The sequence below is a fragment of the Engystomops pustulosus genome, chromosome 5 (assembly GCF_040894005.1).
Source record: "Engystomops pustulosus chromosome 5, aEngPut4.maternal, whole genome shotgun sequence".
NCBI classification, from domain to species: Eukaryota; Metazoa; Chordata; class Amphibia; order Anura; family Leptodactylidae; genus Engystomops; species Engystomops pustulosus.
This window is the reverse complement of record NC_092415.1, coordinates 75,939,842-75,961,998: the sequence shown is the minus strand read 5'-3', so window position 1 is coordinate 75,961,998 and position 22,157 is coordinate 75,939,842. Positions and strand designations below refer to the sequence as shown.

Here is a 22,157-nt window from a genome sequence, read left to right as displayed (position 1 = left end):
TTTTTCTTCCAAAAGACATTTACAAAAATACATGTAACGTGAACATGAACAGAAGTAAAGTTATATGTACCTTGGCAGTGGTTCTGGATAAGTGACATCTAATGCAGCGGCTTTGATCTGACCTGTCTCTAAAGCTTCCACTAAAGCTTCTTGGTCAACGACAAGTCCTAAGAGCAAAAATATTAAATGATCATGTAGTGTAATATAGGCCTATATTTATAATAATACAATTATTTTATTCTGCTGTTACAATTACAGAATACCAATTAATGTAATGTTTTATTAGTTTTACAAACTCTGTCACCAAAATCTACTTACACAAACTAACTGCTTTGTTATGTAAGGATATTCCCACACATTTCACCCATATCAGTTTTTATTTTCCAGCTGTTCCATCGTGCACTTGAAACATATGCAAATGAGGATGAAGTTCTTTTTGGGGGGGGGGGGCACCAACAGAACACATCAGGGCCTTGACTTCACAGAAAAAACAACACCCGCTTCAGATTTCACGAGAAAAAGCCACACTGCCGCACCCTAAAGCCTTCTCCCACCCTTCCACATTTGGCTATGTTGCTCCTAGGTCCAGCTAAAGTTTTGCCATGGAAGGAACGGCTGTACAAAAAAATCATGGGTACGTGTGGCATATACTTATACTTGTATATTTTTTGTGTGATTATCTTTTTTTTTCTAATTTTTAGACTGCGGTACAACTCGTATATAAATGTAAATTGCCTCCCACTATGTTCAATTGGCAAGGTAACTTTAAAACTAGGAATTAGCAGCGTGTTAGTAGCTACTTTATCTCTATCATCTTCATCTATAAGCTGTTGGCTATTAGGTGTCGGCCTGAGAGAGAGGAAAAACAAGAAAACAAGAGAGATAGAGAGTCCTCATAGATGAGAAATTATTTTCAAAGGATAAATACAAAATGAATGACATTGCATCTGGCATGGCCCTTGGGGAAAATGTGCTTGACACAAGTGGTCTAAAAAATTGCTAGTTTGGTTCCTGACTTGATAAGTAAGATAGCACGTGAATAAGTACATCTTCCAATGGTAGAGTACGTTGGCTGGCAGTGTAACAACATAAATAATTCAATAGTTATACTAATTATTTCTATAACTGGCCACACACCTCTGCTTATATTTATCAACATAGCCGATGGCTTCATCATCTGAAATTCATGTTTTCCCATTAACTTTTCTGTTTCTGGACTGAGGTTGACAACAAGCATCACATAATCCGACTGCTGCAGTAAATCATCCAGTCGTTCGCAATAGGAGGCTCCCACTGATTTTTCCTCCTCCGGCCTACAAAACAATATGTATTTCACATGAGTGAAACATAGCTGTAGGGCTTATGAACACATGATGAACACAAATATCACTCCAAGTCATTTCTAACCAATGACTAAGCAATAACTAAGCAATGAATATGAAATTATGTGCTTTATTATAAAACTAAAATTGCTAATTAAAAAGGCAGGGACAAAATATATCACAGAAATTAACCAAATAAACCATTTATGAAAGGACAAGATGAAGGGTTGTAAACCAAGCACACGGACACACTGGTGAGTGCCCCCTCTGGCAGGATCTGCTCTGCTTTTAGCTTCTTAAGCCCATGTTTTTATGGAAAAAAGGTTTTAAAGAAGACCTGTCACCAGAATTTTACCATCATAACTAATAATGCCTGCTGAGAGGCACTATACCTTAATAACAGTAGTTTTTCTGATATGCAAATTAGCTTTTCTGACTTATGTCTGCTGGCTTTGACTCTTCTCTCTCCTGGGACGCCAGTAAGCCATGCCCCCTTATTGTGATTGACAAGCTCTGCTTTGCGTTACATTCATGCCATGTGACCAGAGAAACATCATCTCAGGTCCTTTAGCTACCTAACATTAGAAAACTGTACCCATATTGTACTGTATATATCTGATGACATGCAGTCACAGCAGTATTGATTAGAAATCCATGGAGGCTGCTGTGATTTCATGTTATCAGATACATACAGTATATGGGGTACATTTTGTAAATGTAAAGGGAACAGGACCTTTGATAAAATAATCCTGGTCACATGACATTAACTGCTGAATACTAAGAAGGCATAAGCCATGGGGAGGAGTAGATGCAAAGGACAGGCTGGACAAGACACACCGACTTCTGCGTGTAAGTTGATATAACATAGTTCATTTATGTGGATGTGAAGGAAACTATTTTTACCTAAAAGAAGGGTTTCAGTTAGTTAATAGGACTCTATAGAAACCTGTCACCAGCTGTATATGTGAAAATTTGGTGACAGGTTCCCTGTAAAGGCTTCATAGATGTCAATGGAGCCTGTAGCCCTTCATGCTAATTTGCATAATTACAATTTCTTTTTTCTAAAAACAAGGGGGCACACACCAGTATGTGTGTGTGTGCTTGGTTTACTGGAGGCGCCTTGAATTCCCTATATATTTAGATATCAATCGTTCTGAGTAAGGGAGAGATTGTTTTCAGCATTCAGCTTTCTGACTTTAAAGATTTTTTTTGCACAGTACAACAAAGTAGATTTTCTAGATTATGCCACCATGTTGGGATACCCCCTAATGACTAGGAATATTGTAACACTTAGTTGTCAATATATACAATTAATTGTCTAGGACAAATAACATAGGAACAAAGATAATTACTCCGGTGTGTGATCCCGACTTACCTGCGGTGCCTATTGTGATACAGAATTTTCATTTCAAATGCTTTGGCTCTCTGAGCAATTTTGTATCCGATACGCCCCATTCCAACAATTCCAAGTGTCATCCCTGTTATATCTCCTCCTACCCAGTTGGCGTGGAATCGAACAGTGTTTGGGGACACTGCAATTTGGTGAGCTGTACACAAAAACATAACAATAAGTCACTTAAATGTCAGGGACAAAGAAATATGTGTCCAAAGAAAGCAGAACACTTAAAGCGCAACTGTGATTTTAGATGATTTTTGATATTGTGTGTGTGGGGGGGTTGTTGTGAACATTTTTAAATATACTTGATTAAGAGATTCTGTATAAAAGAACAGCAGGGAACACATATATAACTGTCTCTCCAGGTTAAAGTAAATGTTTAATTTAAAAAAACAAGCTTAAAAAGAGTTATTATTCTCCCCTCACACGGAAATATTATTATTATTATTGTTTTTAAAGTCTATAGTCCAGTCTGAGGTAGGGAAGGTAAGGGTAGTTATTTATAGTCTGGGGTAGGTAAGTAAAGAAGGTTTTTTTTAATTTACTCAAATACAATGGTGCATTCAAGCAGTGGTATACAAATACTATAGTCCAACTGTATCTTAATTTCTTAATACGACCACCCTTGTACTGGAATAAGGCATTCATTGATGGTGGAATTTCAACAACGTGATTCTCAAACTGCAAACATGTGAATCGGCAGAAGACCCATATATACTCGAGTATAAGCCTAGTTTTTCAGCACAAAAAATGTGCTGAAAACCTCTAACTCTGCATATACTCGGGTCAAGGAAAAAAACAAAAAGTGAACTCACCTTCTGATGCTCCAGGGCATCCATCGCGGATCTGACATCGGGTCCTGGTCCCTCACAGTTTTCGTGACGTCAGTTGCATCAGCACACACTATGTCAGCTTGAGGCTGACGTCATGGTGCCTGTGACGGACCGGGAGTGGCTGGAAGGCTATATACTCGAGGGGGCAGGCAGGCAGGCTATATACTTGAGGGGGCAGGCAGGCTATATACTTGAGGGGGCAGGCAGGCTATATACTCCAGGGGGCTGGCAGGCTATATACTCCAGGGGGCTGGCAGGCTATATACTCCAGTGAGCTGGCAGGCTATATACTCCAGGGGGCTGGCAGGCTATATACTACAGGGTACTGGCAGGCTATATACTCCAGGGGGCTGGCAGGCTATATACTGGGGGGGCTGTGACCAATGCATTTCCCACCCTCGGCTTATACTCGAGTCAATAGGCTTTTCCAGTTTTTTGTGTCAAAATGAGGGGTCTCGGCTTATACTCGGGTCAGCTTATACTTGAGTACATACGGTAATTACTTATAGTGCTGCAGATTCATCCTGCATGTTACATTACATTTCATTCAACATTTGTACAAAAACTCTTCGGCATGTTGACAGTATGCTGTTGTCTCTGAAGTGTTCTACAAATGATACCGTATTGTCATTTTCTGCCAATCTCTTGTGTCTCAGAAGATCTGGATCCCCTTGTAAATGAGCAAATATACATTACCTTCCATAAAATTCCTGGCTGCTACCAGTAGTAATGTCATTGCCAAGTCTGCTGTGGAGTTGGTGACAGCATGAGGTGTATTGGCCACCTTTACACCATAGCTTGAAATCATCTTTATGTCCAGGTGGTCCACTCCTGCTCCTGCACTTGCTATTACTTTTAGTCTAGGAAGAGCTTTTAGCAGCTCGCTGTTAACATCTGGTTTGTTTGCCCAATTAAAGATACACACAATTTTATCAGCTAAATGTTCCTTATTTTCCTTAAACTCTTTCATGGTAATTAAAGAAAAGCGTTCCTTCAGAAAGTCCACATGTTCTTCCATAACTCCAATAGTTCCTCCAATCTCCTCCACTAACGCTCCAGGTAACTCTTTATTCATCCTGTAAGGGTCAAAGGAAAATAAAGAAGTCAAATTTTTTTGCTTGTTACTTCCTAGATTGAGTCAAATGGTTTTTTTTTTAAATTAAAGCTTTAAAGGTTTTTTAAAATTTTAAGACAAAACATATACAGTATACGCAATATTTAAAGCTATACAAGGTCTACAACAAGCTAAGGGTACATTCACACAGCGGTATGCCCGCCGTGCTGGAGAGGAGGAGGAGGCGGCCCCTCCTCCATCCATAGAGAATAGCGGCGCAGGGCCGCACACACGCCAAAAGATAAAGCATGCGGTGTGCAGGCCGGATCTGCGCCGCGACGCTATTGCCGTCTATGGGGACGTACATGCGGCCGCAAATTTGCGGCCGCATGTACGTCCCCGCAGACCGCCATGTGAATAAGCCCTAAAGTATGTTTCTCTGAGACGCATCTATTTAAGGATACCAGCCACCTAAAGAGTCGTGCTTGGATGGGACACCAATATCATTCAGTATACTTCACCCATGCCCGAGGGGTTAGTATCATGATACACCGTAACATTTTCTTCCAATGTGGCAAGCAGTTGATTCATCAAGAGGGATGGTATATCTGTTTGCAATGTACTATATGCAATGTAAAATGTGTTATTACTGCAATCTATGTCCCCCGCCCCTTTAACGCTGCATTGATCCAGAGAGTGATCCACGGTGCTATTGGTGTTAATTATAGGTGTTTTTAATAATTACCTCTACCCGTACTGGGGCAAATTTTGCACTGGTACTATCCCATCTAAGGTACTTTCCCTAATTCTAGAGGAGATTGGTCTGCGGGCAGGTCCCTCTCTAGGAACGACCTAGCAGTAGGCACAGACCTACTGCTCCCCAATGTCCAAGACATCCAATACCTGGCCATAAGAATATTGGACCACTCACCGGTGGTTGTGTCCTTATTATTGAAACAGAAGGGGGGGGGGTCCACGGGGCGGATTATGGAAGGTAAATCCCTATCGGCTACAACTGGTGGGGTGGGATCATCCCAGCCAAAATACAAGAGTACTACAGCTTTATTGAAGGGACAGTGCAAGAGGGAGCTAACTGGGACTCTCTAAAGTGCTTTATTAGAGGCTCTCTACATCAGGCTATATCTATCCATAAGACCAGATCTTGGGCCCTGACTCTTGAGATGCGGGAAATGGTGCAGCTGACTGAAGGCAGATATGTATATAACCCTACAGAAGGGAACCATGAGGAGTGGCTGGCAGCCCAGGTGACATACTCTGATCAACTACTGTCTCAGCATCTAATAAGTGGTACTTCAGCAAACAGTGTTTCTTTGCAGAGGGGGAAGCAGCAGGCCATTTGTTAGCAACTATAGCACATGCATAACAAGGCCCAGCCCACATTGCATGCCTTGAAAGGGAAGACGGAGTCAGGGTGATGGATGATGCAGACATACTTCATACTTTGCACACCTATTACAGGCAATTGTACAGTCCTACAGTTGGGGACTGCTGGGAACACATGGTGCGATATGCAGAGGAGCTACCGGTTACTTCTCTCTCTGAGGAGGCGAGACTGTCATTGGAAAACCCACTGAGGAACTAAAAAAGGCAATGCGGACCATGCACTGTGAAAAAGCCCTGGGTTTAGATGGACTCAAGACTGAACTATATAAAATGCATAGTGAATCCTGCTTCCCAGGCTTCTCAAAGTTTTGGAGCTGGCCTACAAAACTGGGAAATTGCCCAATTCCATGTTAGAAGTTATAATAGTCGTTCCCCCCCAATCTTATCTGTTGGAAAATGTGTCGCTGTCAAATAAAAAACATCTGATTAAAAAAAAGACCATGTATAACATCATACAAAATAATCTAATATTTCCCTTCCCCGTAGTCAAATATGTGTTTTGAACAAAATATGCCTGAATGGATTATCTTCCAATTAATGTGTACATTACCTTGTAGTTCTATGTGCTTACAATATGCTGCATCACAGCCCCCTCCCCCGGATGAGTAATAGCTGCAGTATCCAACCCAGAGCTTACTACAACACTTCAGGATGAAGCACCAAGTACGGTTAAGTTAAAGTTCATCATTTTTTTCAATCCTGCTGCTACTTACTACACACAATAAAATCTTGCACCGCTCTCCAGCCACAGTCAGCAATTCTGTTTCAAAACTGCTGATAGATTCTAAAATATAATATCCTGTTAAATATTTGCAGCAATATTTACCTGATGTTTGGATCTGAGGAAATCTTTAACCATCCCTCCTAGTTAGTGTATAAGCATATTCATATGCATATTATTTTACTTAAACCCTAAAAGATGATATTTGTTCTTGATTGGGTCTCTTGTTTTGACCTTACTCCCGATTACACATAGGATACTAAAGACAATGCTAGGGACTAGAGTAAAAATTCCAATTGCACTGCAATCAGTGTTAGGTTGCAAAAAGTTAAGATTTCCGGTTACAATATGTATGTATAATGTATGTTACCACAATACATTTACATCAAGTTTACAAAGTGTTTGCAAAACATACATATTAATGGAATATTTACAAATAGTGATGTTAACACATATGTTAAGAGTGATGTCATTATGCAAATCTCCTTCTCAGCTGTTTTATCGCGTTTCCAAATGCAATGTAAACGCCACGTGTAAACGCAGCCTTAGACCTGACAGATGTTTCTGTGGCAATATCCTATATGTAGTTTTAAACTGCTGTAATGTTATACTACGGGGCTGGGGATACATGGTATTTTGCTTTTGAAGGGCAGACTATTCAAGCAACGAAGATCAGACCATGAAAGTGCAGGTAGGGAGGGATTGCAGAGGCTACTGGTGTGTGTCCGCCCCACATTTACATTTAGATAGATAAAGTTTAGCTTAATTAGAAAGCATTATATGAATAAACTAAAAATCACAAACATGTTAGGTATCGCCACGTCCAAAAATGTCGGATTTTTAAAAATACAATAACCGTTATTCCCCATAATGGAAAATAGCGCCCAAATGTCCAAAATGTAATAAAAAGTGATCAAAAGGTTGCATAGTCCTCAAAATGGTAGCAATGAAAACGGCATCTCATCTCATAGAAAATTACACAGCTCCATACACCGAAGTATGAAAAAGTTATTAGCGTCAAAACATGACAAATTTTTTTTTTTCTCTGTACATATTGGGGGAAATGTATTAATCTGTCTATAATAATAATAATAATAATTCTTTATTTATATAGCGCACACAGATTACGCAGCGCTGCACAGGCATGTCAAATTGGTCCCTGTCCCCATGGGGCTCACAATCTAAACAACCTAACAGTATGTTTTTTTTTTTGAAGTTTTTTTTTTGAAGTTTTTTTTTTTCTATGACATAATTATGTTGTAGTTTGCACTAAAAAACTATCTGAACCACATTTATAAAAGGGTTTTAGTCAGTTTTCTGGCTCTCCTACAACTAGCATTTCAAATGCGGCATGGGCTTAAAAAGGGGGCGTGGTCTCGCTGCAAAAAGGTCAGTGTGCCAAATACTGCTTACTCATCAGTCTTTCAGGCGTAGAGTAAGCCAACTCATAGGAGGTGCAGAGTATGGCTAGTCAGTCTTATACTGCACCAAATTCATTATCCAGCATTAAACACTTATATGAATCTGTTGCAGCTCTAGTCGTACTTTGCACCTCCTATTAGTTGACCTTTGGACACTTTTTTATAAATTTCCCCCATGTTTGCATTTTTTTTCAAATGTATTAAAACACAATAAAACCTATAAAAATTTGGTATCACTGTCATCGTACCGAACCGAAGAATAAAGTAGATGTATCATTTGGAGCACACAGTCTAAGTTGTAAAAACTGAGCACACAAGGAAGTGACGCAAATGGGTTTTTATTCCAATTTTATCACATTACCACGTTTGAAGTTGGAGAGCAAAAACTGAACAAAAAAAAGCTGCGTCACAAAGGGGTTAGTTGATCTCTGATGGTAGGTTTCCTTTAAAGGGCACCTACCACCACAAATCTACCTATAAAGGTAGATCGGGTGGTAGGTGGATAAATGGGACGTGAGGATAGCCCTCTTAAGGGCTAATCCTCACGTCCCCGCAATTTTTTGGTACCTTTTATGAAACGTTTATGCTAATTTGGAGCAGGCATGGAGTAACCGCCTCGTGTAATCTGAGATGCGGCTACTCCACGCACCAGTAGCCGCATCTCAAATTACACGAGGCGGCTACTCCACGCCCCGGTAGCCTCTTTTCTCCTCCTACTTACCATCTTCGGCGCGCAGCTACGAGCATGCGCAGAACAGCAGGCCCGCGCCTGTGCAGCCCCGGCTTCAGAGCAGTGACCGCGCAGGCGCGGGCCTGCTGTTCTGCGCATGCGCAGACTGCCGGATCGTTGGACGAGGGCACGCAGCTACGAGCAGCTGCGCGCCGAAGATGGTGAGTAGGAGGGGTAAAGTGGCTACCGGGGCGTGGAGTAGCCGCCTCGTGTGACCTCAGATGCGGCTACTCCACGCCCCAGTAGCCGCATAATAAAATTAGCATAAACGTTTCATAAAAGTTACCAAAAAATTGCGGGGACGTGAGGATTAGCCCTTAAAAGGGCTATCCTCACATCCCATTTATCCACCTACCACCCAATCTACCTTTATAGGTAGATTTGTGGTGGTAGGTTCCCTTTAACTACAGTATCAGGCTTTGATTTAACACAAGATTGCCACCATGACAAAATGTGTTGTCTGGTACAATTTCGGTGAAAAATTTCCAGCAGGTAGAAGGATAAATGAATAGAGTGAGTACAACAGCATAGATCACAAGTACAGTAGGGGAACGAAAACTAAGTACCAATCCAGCTTTAACCCCTTACCGACGTGCGCATTGGGTGCTGGTGCATGGAGAGGGCTCACGGGCTGAGTCCTCTCCATAGCCGGTAAGTCTTTGCTTACAATGTGTTAATTACACATATACATGCTGCAGATATACTACTGGGGCATGTCTTGATAATCAATAAGCAAGAACTGCCTGTATCAGGGATCATTTAAAACATTCATAATGTTTTCAAATCCTTTTACAAATTATTAGGCTTATGTATAGCACAGAGCCCTATAGACAATTTTTCTCTAATGCAGGCTAAGACACAAGGTGAACCCCGAATGTGTGCAACTGGCCAGGTCACAACTACCAAGGCTGAAATCTGCATTAGCAGGTCTGGCATAGCTTAGAGTACAGCAACTCAAGGAATATGTGTAGCCAGCTGCCCATAGTTTGTACATAAAGGGTAATACACCTAAGTCTATTAGAGTGCAGAACGAGAAATCCTATTTGTATGTCCCCAAGTTCTTGTAAAACAACAACTCCAAATGGTCTTTTGACAATTTTACTTCTAAAATCTACACCTAACGCGTTTCCCTGTCATCATTTCAAACAACAGTTCATCAGAGGTGTCTTGGAAATAGTTGAGCGCAGCAGTCAGAGCCCCTTACAGTTGTTCACTCAAAGTCTCAGAACTCTAACTTCTGCGGTAAAATAGAGAGCGTTAGTGGGGGTCATTTACTAAGGGCCCGACTCGCGTTTTCCCGACATGTTACTTGAATTTTTCCAATTTGATTCAATTTTTCCTGAATTGCCCCGGGTTTTTGGCGCACGCGATTGGATTGTGGCGCACCGGCGTCCACGCGGCGGAAATCGGGGGGGGGGGGGGGAGGGGGTCTGGCCGAAGAAACAGCAGCATTTTTAAAAAAAAGTGTCGCTTGACAAGCGCTTACCTTCACCAGGAATAGGATCGTGAACTCCAGCGGACTTCAGCACAGCAGCGACACCTGGTGGACGTCGGAGGAACTGCCTTAGTGAATCGCCGTAAGACCCGAATCCACTGCAATCCAACGCACCACTGGATCGCGAATGGACCGGGTAAGTAAATCTGCCCCAATATCTCCATCCCAGCATAAATATTACATATTGAGAAATCCAGTGCTCGAGGTATCCACCTCCTCTCATTCAGCACTGGTATAGCCCTATGTAAGTCCGTGTCCTGCAAATATCTACGTCGATTCACTGGCTGACTGAATATTTCAACACTATCTCGGTTGTCACTCTTGTGTCTCAACATTGAACATATACTCGTGCTCAGACATCAGACTTATTGGGGCAGATTTATCAAGCTGTCTGAAAGTCAGAATATTTCCAGTTGCCCATGGCAACCAATCACAGCTCAGCTTTCATTTTACCAGTGCTCATGAATATTTTAAAGAGGAGCTGTGATTGGTTGCCAGGGGCAACTAGAAATATTCTGACTTTCAGACAATTGATAAATCTGCCCCATTGTGAGAACACAGCGCTCATCGCCAATCAAGCGGCATTGCGGTTCAGTGTTATGATAACACATTAGTCTTTTCAGTACCTTACTACGGTCTAACTATCTTACTATATTTTGCACACTAAGCTAACTCATAGTAAGGCGCCAGCTCTGGTGTGGCCGCTAGTATGGGGCATATGTGAAGGCGACCTAGATACTGGCTATGAAACGATAGCCATGACTAAGTGGTGACCCCTGAAACGCGTAGGCTGCTTGTTTCTGAACGTTTTTAACCATGTTACTAAATAAAGAAGATTGATTTTCGTTATTGAACCATAAATAAAGAAGATTGATTTTAAAGACTGGATGCTGAGCCGACTTTTTGGAAAAACTGCTTTATATTAGTTATGTTCTTGTACATGGTGGGCAGTATTATAGTAGGGGGCTGTCATTTCAGTTTTTTATCTCAGGCAACAAAAAGGCAAGAATCAGCCCTGTGCAGCAGATAACAAGTATGAATACCTGGCTGGCTGCAGGCAGGGTACAGTACTGGGGTTTATCAGAGCCACTGCGTGCCGCCAGTTATTCCCAATTATTACCTGCTGCACAGGTTCACACAATTTCCATCATTATTATCATCTTGTATTGTAGTCTGTTCAAGGGTCTGTGTTACTTATTATTCAAATACAGTATTATGCAGTAGTGGTTTCTGGGGGGAATTTGCGCTCTATTGTGGTTTTTTTTGATGCATCAAGGTTTTCTGTTAATAGTCCCACACCCTGAAGTGTAGCGGTAATGGTAAAAAGTTTTTTTCCAATTCCACCACATTTGAATTTTTTTCATATTTGCAGTACCGAAGCCCTCCACGCTTATTTGCATAATTTTAAAATCCTTAAAAAAAACAAAAAGGGAAGTTAAAAGGAGCAGAATGTGCAAGAATGGGCACACACCCACCCATGCCCCCAGTATATAGCCAGCACACTCATGCCCTTCAGTATATAGCCAGCCAATGCCTCCTAGTATATAGCCAGCTAGCCCCTGCCCCTAGTATATAGCCAGGCCACCAATGCCCCCTGTGTATAGCTAGCAAGCCCAGCACATTAAAAAGCTCCAATGTCCCTGCAGGTCGTCTTGAATTTTGTGGGCAAGCTGAGACAGCTCTGTTCGCGCTGGCCACATGCACATTATGATGTGTACACGGGCAGCGACAGGTCCGTGTGTGACTGCTATGCACACAAAATGATGCCTGCTGACATCCCGCTGGTGCACGGCAAGCACGAACAGAGCTGTCCCTGCCGATCCACAGGATTCAAGATGAGGATCTGCAGGTCTAAAAGAAACAAACATATATGCTTATGATACACCTAACCCACTCCATTCTGAGTGCATTTCATCTACATTGTAGGACTGTTATATATATATTAGATATCTGCCTTGCAGAGTTGGGGTCCTGGGATCAATTCCCACCCAGGTCAACATCTGCAAAGAGTTTGTATGTTCTCTCCGTGTTTGCGTGGGTTTCCTCTCGGTACTCCAGTTTCCTCCCACACTCCAAAACATACTGTTAGGTTGGTTAGATTGTGAGCCCCATGGGGACAGGGACCAGTTTAACATGCTTTGTGCAGCGCTGCGTAATCTGTGTGCGCTATATAAAGAATTATTATTATACATACCCATGCATTTTGCCCTTTTTCCCCCCTTCACACACAGAAGTAGAAGTAGGAACATTTGCTCTTTTATATTCACTCATTGCTTTACCCCTACACACTGCAATAAAAAGTCAATGCGAGGCTGCACCCTTCTATAACTTTCCTTTTTAACATGATATCCTACCTTTGTTAAATCTAAAATAGAATAATAAAATAATAGACAATATTACCTGATGAGTTTAGATCTCTGTCTTGCTGCCGGATCAACCTTCAAATGAGACATTTGCTTACTCAGCATGATGCAAGGGTCACTTCTATCCACCCGTAAAATAGTTTGATTCTGGTTAATTGTGTAACAGCTATACACCCTCCTGCCTCTGTGTGCAGAAAAGGCAAACCCTGTGCGTGGAGCTCGCATGACAGTGCTCACCCAGAGTTACACAGTCTATATTATTAGGTTTTTAACCCCTTAAGGATGCAGCCAAATACAGTTTTGAATGAAAATTTACATATTTAGCATCAAATCCCCCCATATAACCAACCCAATTTCAAATCTGCACCCCTCAAGCTATCAGAAACAGATTTTACGAAGATTGTTAACCACTTGAGATCTTCATAGTAATTACATCAAAATGGAGGCGAAATTTAGAATAGTCAAATTGTGCCGGTTATACGTTCATTTAGTCCTAAAATTTACACATTTCCAAAAGATAAAAATACAAAACCCACCATACAATTTGTTCTACAATTTCTCCCGAGTACAGAGACCCCCCACATGTGGCCGTGACTTGTTTTATGGGCACACAGTGAGGCGCAGAAGGGAAGGAGCACCCTGCAGCTGCCAGGATTTTACTTTCCTCATTGGCCTCTTTTGAAGGCTATAAAATTTTCGCTTTTGCGCTATTAGGGCCATGTGACGGCATTTTCTTTGCGGGACGAGATGCTTTTTCCAATGTTACCATTTTGGGGTTGGTATCACCTATTGTTGAAAATTTAGGAACTTCTTTTTGAGAGCAGGAGTAGAAAAGCATCAATTCTCTACTGGTTTTTTTACTTTTTTTTTGTGGTGTTCACCGTATAGCCTAATAATCATATTATCTTCATTCTATGGGTCGATACAATAACGGGGATACCAGACACGAATATATTTTCTTGCGTTTTACTAAATTTGTAAAATAAAACCCTATTGTGGGGAAAAATCTATCATTTTTGTATTGCCATCTTCCAAGTGGCATAACTTTGTTACGTTTTTGGCTACGGAGCTGGTTGATGGCTCGTTTTTTGCGGGACACGTTGTACTTTGCACCAGTATCATTCTAGAGTACATATGTTTTTTTGATCACTTTTTATAGCATTTTTTGTGGGATTGAATAGGTAAAAATCATAATTTTAGGAGGGTTTATAACAGTTTTCTTTTACGGCGTTCATCATGCGGGTTCAATAATTATTTATTTTTATTCTACGGGTTGTTACGGACGCAGTGATACTATATATGTGGGGTTTGTGTTATGATTTAGACTTTTTTTTAGTTATATGGCTCTTTATATGTTTTGGGGCTTTTGGGCATTTTTGGTGATTTATGACTATTTTTTTATTGAATAATTATTTTTTTTACTTTTTCACTTTTGCCACCATGGGAAATGAACAAGCAATCATCTGATTGCTTGTTCATAATAATACCCTGCAATACTTATGTATTGCAGGGCATTATCAGTGTCAACCTATGCACTTGCATAGGCTGGCATTATGCCAGTAAGATGACGTCACAGACGCCATCTTACCGGCAGTTCCTGCAGGTAACACTGGGGTCCAGATCGGACCCCAGTGATACCGTAGCAATGATCGGTGCCCCCCGAAAATGATTCGGGGGGGGGGGGGGGCGATCGTGGGGGAAAGACACCCCAGATGCATGTTAGATGCCGCGGTCGCGATGACCGCGGCATTTAACGGGTTAATCACCCGTGATCAGAGACAACTCCGATCGTGGGTGTTACACTGGGGTGCCGGCTATCAGTCACAGCCGGCACCCCGTGTTTCCCGATGCCGGTTCGGCTCAAATCTTGAGCTGAACCGGCATCGGCTCAGTGTCCGATATATCGCCACTGAGCGCTAAGTCACTGAGCTCAGCGTCCGATATATAGGACGCTGAGCGTTATGAGGTTAAGATTGCCATGTGTTTGGGAAGGGGGGGGGGTCGGTCAGTAGTGCCACTTCTACACCCATAGGTGTTTTTTTTCCCCCATGAAAAATTAGGCTCTTATAGATGCCACAGACACCAGCCTGGCCAGTATGTGGCCCTACAATAGTCACAGTGCCACCCCAACGGTATCAGTATGTTTTGCTTTGGGAAATAAGCATTTACTCACCTTTACCCGCTCCCGTGGGAGTCTTCTTTTCACCTGTGCACAGCAGCTGTATGCGTCGGCACTGAAGATGGCAGACATGATGAGATGACATCATCACGTCTTCTGACTACAGAACCAGTGAGTAGAGAAGCAACCGACCAGAGCCCTTATGTATTAGCACCGCATAGGGGCGTAGGGTGGAGAACACAAGGCCTTGTGTGGCCTAAAGTGTTATGGCGCAGCCTTGGTTCGCCACCTTTGAATTGGTAAAAGTGTTATCACTTTTTACTACCTTAAAGGGAACCTACCACCACGAATCTACCTATAAAGGTAGATCGGGTGGTAGGTGGATCAATAGGAAGTGAGGATAGCCCTTTTAAGGGCTAACCCTCACGTCACCGCACTTTTTGATAACTTTTATTAGCTTTATATGCAAATTTTGTTATGCGGCTACTGGGGCGTGGAGTAGCCGCAGCTGAGGCAACACGGCGGGGCTGCTCCACGCCCCCAGTAGCCTCTTTACTCCTCCTACCCACAGTCTTCGGCGCGGAGCTCCTTAAAAGGGCTATCCTCACGTCCTATTGATCCACCTACCACATGATCTACCTTTATAGGTAGATTCGTGGTGGTAGGTTCCCTTTAAAATACATTCAATTTTCAAACGCAGACATTTCTAGCCTTCTTTCATATGAAGATAGAGAAATATAACCTGATTCACTGTTTATTCATAAATCCTGTAGATAATATTGTCTACCATTACCTTTCTCAGTGATGGGAAACAGCTGACTCCATCTGAGCTGCCTTTTACCCATCACTGGAAAGGACATTTTTCGCCCCCTAGTGTTCAGATCCAGAACAGACATATTTTTAATCCAGGTCACAGTGGTTTAACCAAATTCCATACTTTTAAAAGTACCGAGTATTTACCAGTGATGGCAAATAACTTCATTAGAGCCTATTTCTAGTAATTTGTACTATGATAATATTTAGTTCTACTGACAGGGCTAAATTCGCATTCTTAGAAAGTTCCCATACTGAAGAAAGACCTTTTCCATGTCAGTGGTCTGGATGGACCCCTAGTCTCTGTTAGTATGCAGAAACCAGTAGTGAAGCAAGAAAACAGGAGCGCCAGAGGAGGTGAGTATTAGTAGTTTATTTGTCTTTTTTAAGCCCCACGTCAATTTTTTTAATTCCCAGACAACATCTTTAAGAAATGAATGAACATGATCTTTATTTTAGACATGAACTTAATGGGTGAATTTGATTTTGAAGGGGAAACCTGTTTAACAAATGTCTTTCACCTGTTAAATTAACAGTTTTTCAGATGCAGTTTTTGATGCCCAAACAAGGTATGGAGTAAAAGTAGGAGGAGGAGTAGCACCTTTCAATTATTTGTCCTAACCCATTATGATCCACACCTGCTTTTGGGTTCAAAAACTGCATATGAAAAACTGAACTCGTGGACGCACCCTCAAAGGTTTTCTTTAAGCCCCACATTAGTATTGTTCGCAAACTAGCCGGGAGAATGGGAACTAGAACGGGAGTCGGTGGCTCACCACACCCCTTGTAATGTGGAATGGGGTGACTGGCTGGACTGCGGCTCCCTATTATACATGTAATAGGGAGCCGTTCAGAAGCCAGGAGAGCCGGCTCACTTTAGTGAGGGGAGTCTAATGATCCAGATCACTCAGAGGAGCCATATTTCCCATCACTAGCCCCCATCCCCTTTACTTTACAGTCTGCCAGCGGCCCCACATTATATCATCCTCTAGCTCCCCCTCCTCAGCCCCGTCAAAACGCCCCATGTACCTCCACAGCACAGGTAACAGCCACTACTGTGTAATGGGTTTCCTACTACCAATGGCCGCCACGGCTTTGGAATCACGTGATGTCTACAGTCCTGCCTTGTATAGTAAGTAGCCAGTACCCTTCCTCCATTTCCCTTGGTCAACATGGCGGCAAGATTCAAGTCTGACAACTTCCGGGAGGTTCGTGTCTGGGCTGTGGGCGGGTTTTTCTTGTTGCTCGTGTTGTGAGGAGAGGGAGAGCTCAGTGATCGGTGGAGGCCTGTGTGCTCGGTGCTGGGAGGTAGGTGTTTGCACGGGTAGTAGCTGGGTATGTAAGTCATTGAACGGTGTTGTCCCCCACGCGGTGCAGTGCCGGGCCCGGGGTTATGTGATAGGAGTGTCACGTGACCGGGGTCATAGAGCGGCGCCAACATGCAGGACAGTGACCCGGCCTGATGCTTCTCCGTGCTGGGTGATCTAGGCCCCCTGCTCCCGGGATGAAGCGTTACTATTATAGAAGAGATGAATGGCTCTGCACAGCCGTCCCTCATGTCATTCATACATTTATATAGTTTGCTATATTTTATTTACTTTGTACACGCAATATAGGGTTACAGTGTCTCCTTTTTTATGCCTTTTTTTTTTGTCACCTAAAAAAGGGTAACAAAAATCAGCCAGGATGTCGTATATGCTTCCACATCTGCACAATGGCTGGCAGGTTGACCAGGCCATCCTTTCTGAGGAGGACCGCGTGCTGGTTATCCGCTTTGGACACGATTGGGATCCAACGTGTATGAAGATGGATGAAGTTTTGTATTGCATTGCAGAGAAGGTCAGTATGAGGTTATATATACAGCAGGCTACAACTGCTGTTATTGTCATTAATTCGACTGTAAATCATACACAATGGCAACTCCCCCCCCCCCCCCCCCCCCCCATAGTACAATTGTTTGAAGTGAAAGTTTTGTGCAGACAGACCATAATTCATGTTCATTATATGCACCAGGGACATTATCACAATGACCTGGGCAGTTGTCACCTCTACTTGTTCTGCTGTGACCATTCGGATTCCCTTTATTCCTCAAGACCTTTCTTATATGGGGCTTGTGGGCAGTTTGCTCTCATATATATATATATATATATATATATATATATATATATATATATATATATATATATATATATATATATATATATATATATATATATATATATATATATATATATATATGAATTCTGTAGTTACACTGATGGAAAAACATTGCTTGTTTAATCCCTGAACTAAGTGGTTTTGGTCAGAAAACAATTATAAAATTAAGGGCCTTGGGAAAGCTGGGTGCCCTGGCTGCCGTACATAAACGCGTTACTTCCACATACACAGGAGCTGCCTGAAATGTGCAGACAGGACTCCTCAACCTGAGGGTACATTCAGACAGCCATATCCCCGCCCGTATCCAGGACAGGCATACCGCTGTACACTGGGGAGGAGGAGGTGACAACCCCCCCCCCCCCCCCTCCATAGAGAAAAGCAGAGCACGGCCACACACACAGGGAAAGATAGAGCGTGCTCTAACCGTACCGCCGCCATTGCCATCTATGGGCATGTATATGTGGCCGCATATATATTTCCCCCCAGACGGCCTTCTCAATGCACCCTGAACTTGATGACTTGTACACAGCAGCTGGCGGGGAAGGGGGGGGGGCAAGGCTAAATCGGTGCATTATTAGCATAAGAGGAGCGACAGACCCTCTTTATCATAATTTTATAATAGCTTTTTTAGCAAAGCCATTCATTTCAGGAATTATACAACATATATTTCTGCATCAGTGTAGCTACAGCATTCTCAAGGTGTGGTTGGTTCATAAAAGTGAATGGTAGATTTCCTTTAAAGGACACCGGTCATCAGGTCTGTGTCACTAGTCCTGTCACCACTACCTATTGGAGCAGCTCACAAGGATCCATCCCAGCCTTTATCTAGTTAATTCATACATTAATCATTATAAAATCATCTTTTATTTATTATGTAAATGAGGCTGGTCACCTGGTCAGAGGCAGTGATGTCACTCTTGTTACCCCTCCCCTCTCCCTGCTCATGTCTGTGTGTAGTGTGTAGTAAAGCATTGCTGGTGTCTGTGCTTTATCTGCTGACATGGTGCATCCTCCTAATACACATGTGAGACACAGACATCAGCTACACAAGTACCTGAATTGATCTGCTATAACATGGCTGCCTGGAGCTGTTGTATCTCTCCTATACACACACAGGCTGCAGGGGGCGCCAGCTCCAGGAAGCACATGGGGGAGGCTTCATGAATACTCATGAATAACCTGGACAGCTTGAATATGCTAATGCTTCATTGGACATTTCACAGGTCATTTGCATACAGCTTTAGGACCTCATTGCTTAGGTTTACAGGCATGTAGAGGGACAATGAAGGGCTAGAGGCAACAATTTTAAATGCACATGTGGGGTACTTCTACACTCCGGAGAAATGGTTTTACCAATTATTTGGGGGTTATTTAATTTTTTATCCCTTGTGGCTTAGGGGTAAAGTTACCTTTTATAGGAAAAGTTTCCCCTTTTCCTTTTTAGGGCCTAATTGAATCAAACATCTTTACAAGCAAATACACATATTGAACCTTGCTAAATTCTCCAAGGGTGGTACTTTCCAAAATGGTGAAACTTGTTGGGGTTTCCCCTCTGTCTTATACCACTAGGACTCTCCAAATACATCCTGACACATGTAAAGGATTTCTGTCAAATTTGGCTTCTAAAAGGCCAACGTCCCCTTCTAAAAGGCCAAAGGCCAACTTTCCCTTCTGAACCCTACTGCCTACCCTCTAGCCTTGGGAGAAATAGTTTTGCACATTTTGGCGGGTTGTTTCCTCTTTAATACCTTGTGGCTTAAAAACAATTGCCGTAAAAGTGACCCTTTTTTTGGAAAATTTTTCTTATGGGGCATAATTGAACTAATTGGACCATTCAGGCAAATACACAAATTACACCTTGCTAAATTCTCCAAGATCATTGGGCACGTGCTCTCTCCATAATGGTGTTACTTGTTGGGGGTTCTCCTCTGTTTTGTACAACTAAAGCTCTCCAAATGCATTTGGCTTCTAAAACACAAACATCCCATGTTTCTTTCTGAGCCCTACTACATTGTAAAATGCATTTTCCTTTTTAACCCATCGTGAAAGTGCAAGTTTTAGTGTTTAATAAATATATAATTACATTTCTGTAATTTCACTTCCATTTATTTTTCACCCTCATGAAACGCTCATAGGGTTAACAAACTTCCCAAAGGTTGGTTTGAATATTTTGAGTGGTGCCGTTTCTAAAATGGTGTCATTTGTGAGGGGTTTCTGTCTTGTAAGCATTATAAAATCATTTCCATCTAAACTGGATCTCCAAAAATAGGTTTTGATTATTTTTGTGAAAATCTGAAAAATTGCACCTAAAGTTATAAGCCTCCAAACATCCTAAAAAAGGAAAGGATGTTTGAAAAATGATGCCAAGTTAAAGCAGACTTATGGAAAATGTTGGTTATCAAGTTATTTTGGTAAAAAGTTTTTTTTTCAACATTTTCACCAAATTTCTGCTTATTTTATAAATAAATACTAACCATATTGCTTAAATTTCTCAACCAACATGAAGTACAATGTGTCACAAAAAAAATCTTAAAATCACCTGGATAGGTTACAGCGTTCCAAAGTTATGACCACTTGTAGTGATACATGTCAGATTTTTAAAAAATGGGACGTGTCAGGAAGGTGCAAAATGGACAAGTCATTAAGGGGTTAAAGGGGTTATCTCTGCATTGGCTTGATATGTGAGCAGTCCTAATCCTATAGCAATCAATGGAATGGCAGATCTTGACACAAAGACCTCCCTTGTGGTCAGTCATTTTTCCTTATACATTGTTCATTGGTAAAAAGCTTTAAATAAATGCTCATATCTGTAACTAGTAATGGCCCTATAGGTGGGCACTGTCGTTTTTAATTTTTGTTATCCCCAACCTGCAGCTCTTGCCAGAAGCTGTACTGTATGATATGCGTGTACCTTATAAGATGAATGTTTTATCTCTTTTCTTCAGGTAAAAAACTTTGCTGTGATTTATCTGGTGGATATAACAGAAGTACCTGACTTTAATAAAATGTATGAGTTGTACGATCCCTGCACAGTCATGTTCTTTTTCAGGTAAGTTTTAATGATTCATGTATAGTTCTGTGTAGTAATATACTTTGTCCTTCCTCCTCTATGTATTCTGTATCTTCTCTTAAATATACATCACAAGATCTTAACTGATTTCACATGGTAAACAAAATATGACAGAATATTATAATGCCTAAGAACAAAGGGCCTGTGTCTCCCTTTACAATGCATGACATGTTGATCCTGCCCATGAGTAATATTGTCCTTATGTCCTTCCCACAGGAACAAGCACATTATGATTGATTTAGGGACTGGTAACAATAACAAGATCAACTGGGCAATGGAAGACAAACAGGAGATGATTGACATTGTGGAAACTGTATATAGAGGTGCCAGAAAGGGCAGAGGTCTAGTGGTCTCTCCCAAGGACTATTCCACCAAGTACAGATACTGAAGATGTTGCTGGACTTTGCTTTTGGTGCTTTTTATACATATTAGTTTTTACTATACTGTGTCATCTTGGACAGTAGGAACTGTCATGAGCTCAAGTTCAGAAGAAATAATAAAGTCTACTGTTTATACCCTGTTTAAAATGAGGACTTGCTATGAGCTTTACAAGCTCCCCTATCCGAGAGCTGAAGAATCCAAGGGTTCACACCTTAAATATCTTATTTATGTCTATGTTCTTTGTATTGTGTTTAATAAATCTGAAATTTGTAGCTATTGTTTGAGAAACATTTGTCTCATAGGGTTATCTTTCCATTCTTAACCCTCTTGTTTTTGAGGTGCTGAATTTATGTACTGTCTATATATGGAAACTCTAAAGAGATCAGCAATATTATACACATAAAATCGCACAATTATTACAAATGTAACAAAGATCTAAAAAAAATTTGAAAAAAAAAAAAAACCCACACATCTTCGGCCCTTTATTTTCTTGTCTGTTACTTTTAAACCAATATAGTTTATACTTCTTAACCCGTCTAGAGAGGTTATACCAGCTTTCCTTTTCTAATATTCATCAGTCTACCACAGGCTGCCATTTAAATGCTGCCATCGGAAGGGTTAATATCCACGATCAGTAAACTGACCATGGGTACTTAGTCAAACAGACTAAATATAGCTGTATACATGGATGGTTCTAAATTTACCCCTAAGATGGTAATGACCTACTCATTATTTGCCGGAATATAACAGGACATTGCCAAATCAAGTTAAGGACATCTGGAGTTATCACCAATATTCATCCAAAAAAGGTCTAAGGGAGTATAATTCTGTGTTTCACATTAAAATAAATTGGGTTCTCTTTGTACGAATCATATCTC

General features: G+C 41.6%; 2 protein-coding genes across 8 annotated transcripts in view; one reads left to right on the top strand and one right to left on the bottom strand.

The window, feature by feature from the left end:
- Window positions 1-16,844, bottom strand: part of LOC140132939 (probable 2-ketogluconate reductase) — a 32,655-nt gene extending 15,811 nt beyond the window's left edge. For 3 of the 5 annotated variants that reach the window (XM_072152397.1, XM_072152398.1, XM_072152396.1), the window contains exons 1-5: window positions 12,777-12,905; window positions 4,248-4,627; window positions 2,698-2,869; window positions 1,138-1,313; window positions 71-167 (exon numbers count right to left, since the gene is read on the bottom strand). In XM_072152397.1, the coding sequence (XP_072008498.1) occupies window positions 71-167; window positions 1,138-1,313; window positions 2,698-2,869; window positions 4,248-4,627; window positions 12,777-12,844 (893 nt within the window). In that variant the 5' untranslated portion in view covers window positions 12,845-12,905. Of the gene's footprint in view, window positions 1-70; window positions 168-1,137; window positions 1,314-2,697; window positions 2,870-4,247; window positions 4,628-12,776; window positions 12,906-16,700 lie in introns of those variants that run through there. The other 2 variants (XM_072152399.1, XM_072152400.1) reach the window with 2 other exon arrangements.
- Window positions 16,551-21,567, top strand: TXNL4A (thioredoxin like 4A). Of its 3 annotated transcripts, none has more exons than XM_072152404.1 (4): window positions 16,551-16,803; window positions 17,338-17,510; window positions 20,774-20,877; window positions 21,115-21,567. In XM_072152404.1, the coding sequence occupies exons 2-4, from the start codon at window positions 17,358-17,360 to the stop codon at window positions 21,284-21,286; spliced, it is 429 nt and encodes a 142-aa protein (XP_072008505.1). In that variant the 5' UTR covers window positions 16,551-16,803; window positions 17,338-17,357; the 3' UTR covers window positions 21,287-21,567. The 3 variants fall into 3 exon arrangements, with proteins under 3 accessions (XP_072008505.1, XP_072008504.1, XP_072008502.1); XM_072152403.1 differs by having other exon boundaries at window positions 16,798-16,879; XM_072152401.1 differs by lacking the exon at window positions 16,551-16,803 and adding an exon at window positions 16,843-16,979.
- The last annotated feature ends 590 nt before the right edge of the window (window positions 21,568-22,157 follow it).

Bases quoted from the DNA above. Each gene is read 5' to 3' on its own strand.
- TXNL4A (XM_072152404.1), top strand. From the start codon at position 17,358: ATGTCGTATATGCTTCCACATCTGCACAATGGCTGGCAGGTTGACCAG. The intron at 17,511-20,773 runs GTCAGTATGAGG...TCTTTTCTTCAG, and splicing joins TGTATTGCATTGCAGAGAAG to GTAAAAAACTTTGCTGTGAT. The intron at 20,878-21,114 runs GTAAGTTTTAAT...TCCTTCCCACAG, and splicing joins ACAGTCATGTTCTTTTTCAG to GAACAAGCACATTATGATTG.